The 961-nt window shown below is 22.8% G+C and overlaps 1 protein-coding gene across 1 annotated transcript; it reads right to left on the bottom strand. All coding sequences in view use genetic code 6, as the record gives it.

Annotated features, from left to right (window-relative positions):
• Positions 1–207: 207 nt before the first annotated feature.
• On the bottom strand, positions 208–698 carry TTHERM_002653474 (hypothetical protein; the record flags this gene model as incomplete). Its single annotated transcript, XM_012795139.1, has 2 exons — positions 208–295; positions 351–698. Coding segments are annotated over 2 exons (436 nt in total), but the record flags the coding sequence as incomplete, so codon positions are not given.
• Between the last annotated feature and the right edge of the window lie 263 nt (positions 699–961).

The raw sequence follows: 961 nt of genomic DNA, 5'->3' as shown, positions 1-961 counted from the left end.
TATATATGAATAAGCTATCTTTTATCAAAATTAGCTCTGAAAGATATGGAAATATGTTGTAAAAAGAAGGTTCAAACAATAAAGTGTCCACTAATTAAGTATTTTTGAAAAGATTCAGGGAAAAGTTTACAATATTATAGCCAACTTAGAACTGCTAACCTAGATATAAATTTTAATTTTTTTAGTATTATAGAAGATAAGTTTCACTTGCATACACAGTCTCTGTTAAGTCGAAAGATATAATGTGGGTAGATGTCTAAGCTATAATTAAATTTAATTAGGTATTTAGAAAAACCTGTATAATTGATGTAATGTTATAGTTTTATAATGTAATTGTTTCAATGAATTACATGCTAGGAAATTAATACATTTGAATAAATTAATTTGAGTATACAAAAACAACTTTTTTGCTTTCATCCATCAGCATACCTATAATATTACGGATTTATATTTTAACTTCTGTAGTATTTTAAGTGAGGTAATTGAATAAATATAAAATAGGGGTATTGTCTGCTATAATGAGGCTTGTTTCTTATTTATAAAAGTAAACTGAATTATTTTCAAACTCACTAACGCATTAGTAGATAAACAGTTATTAAATGCCAGGAATATTCATTAAATTAACCTATGCAAGCTTACCTGTAACTCCTAATAATATATTATATTGTTCATCATAATATAAATCAGTGTTATTAAATCTATATTCGAACAGATAGTTTATTGAGCTAAAGTCTTTTAAAAAAAAACCATTAAATTATTAAGTATAGAATACTACCAATAATCCTATTTTCTTACTAACTAAAGGAACAAGGCATTAATCATTTAAAGTTATAAACATATATAAGCTCATTTCATCCTATTTATAAATATTAGTAAAATTTTATTTTTAATTATGTTATTTTATTATTTTTAAATTAATTGAAATAAAACATATTTTTTCACGGTTCAAAAATTCAAAAAA

The sequence above is a fragment of the Tetrahymena thermophila genome (genome assembly GCF_000189635.1).
Source record: "Tetrahymena thermophila SB210 genomic scaffold scf_8255609, whole genome shotgun sequence".
NCBI lineage: Eukaryota > Ciliophora > Oligohymenophorea > Hymenostomatida > Tetrahymenidae > Tetrahymena > Tetrahymena thermophila.
The sequence above is the reverse complement of the archived record's forward strand: the minus strand, read 5'-3'. Positions and strand labels throughout refer to the sequence as shown.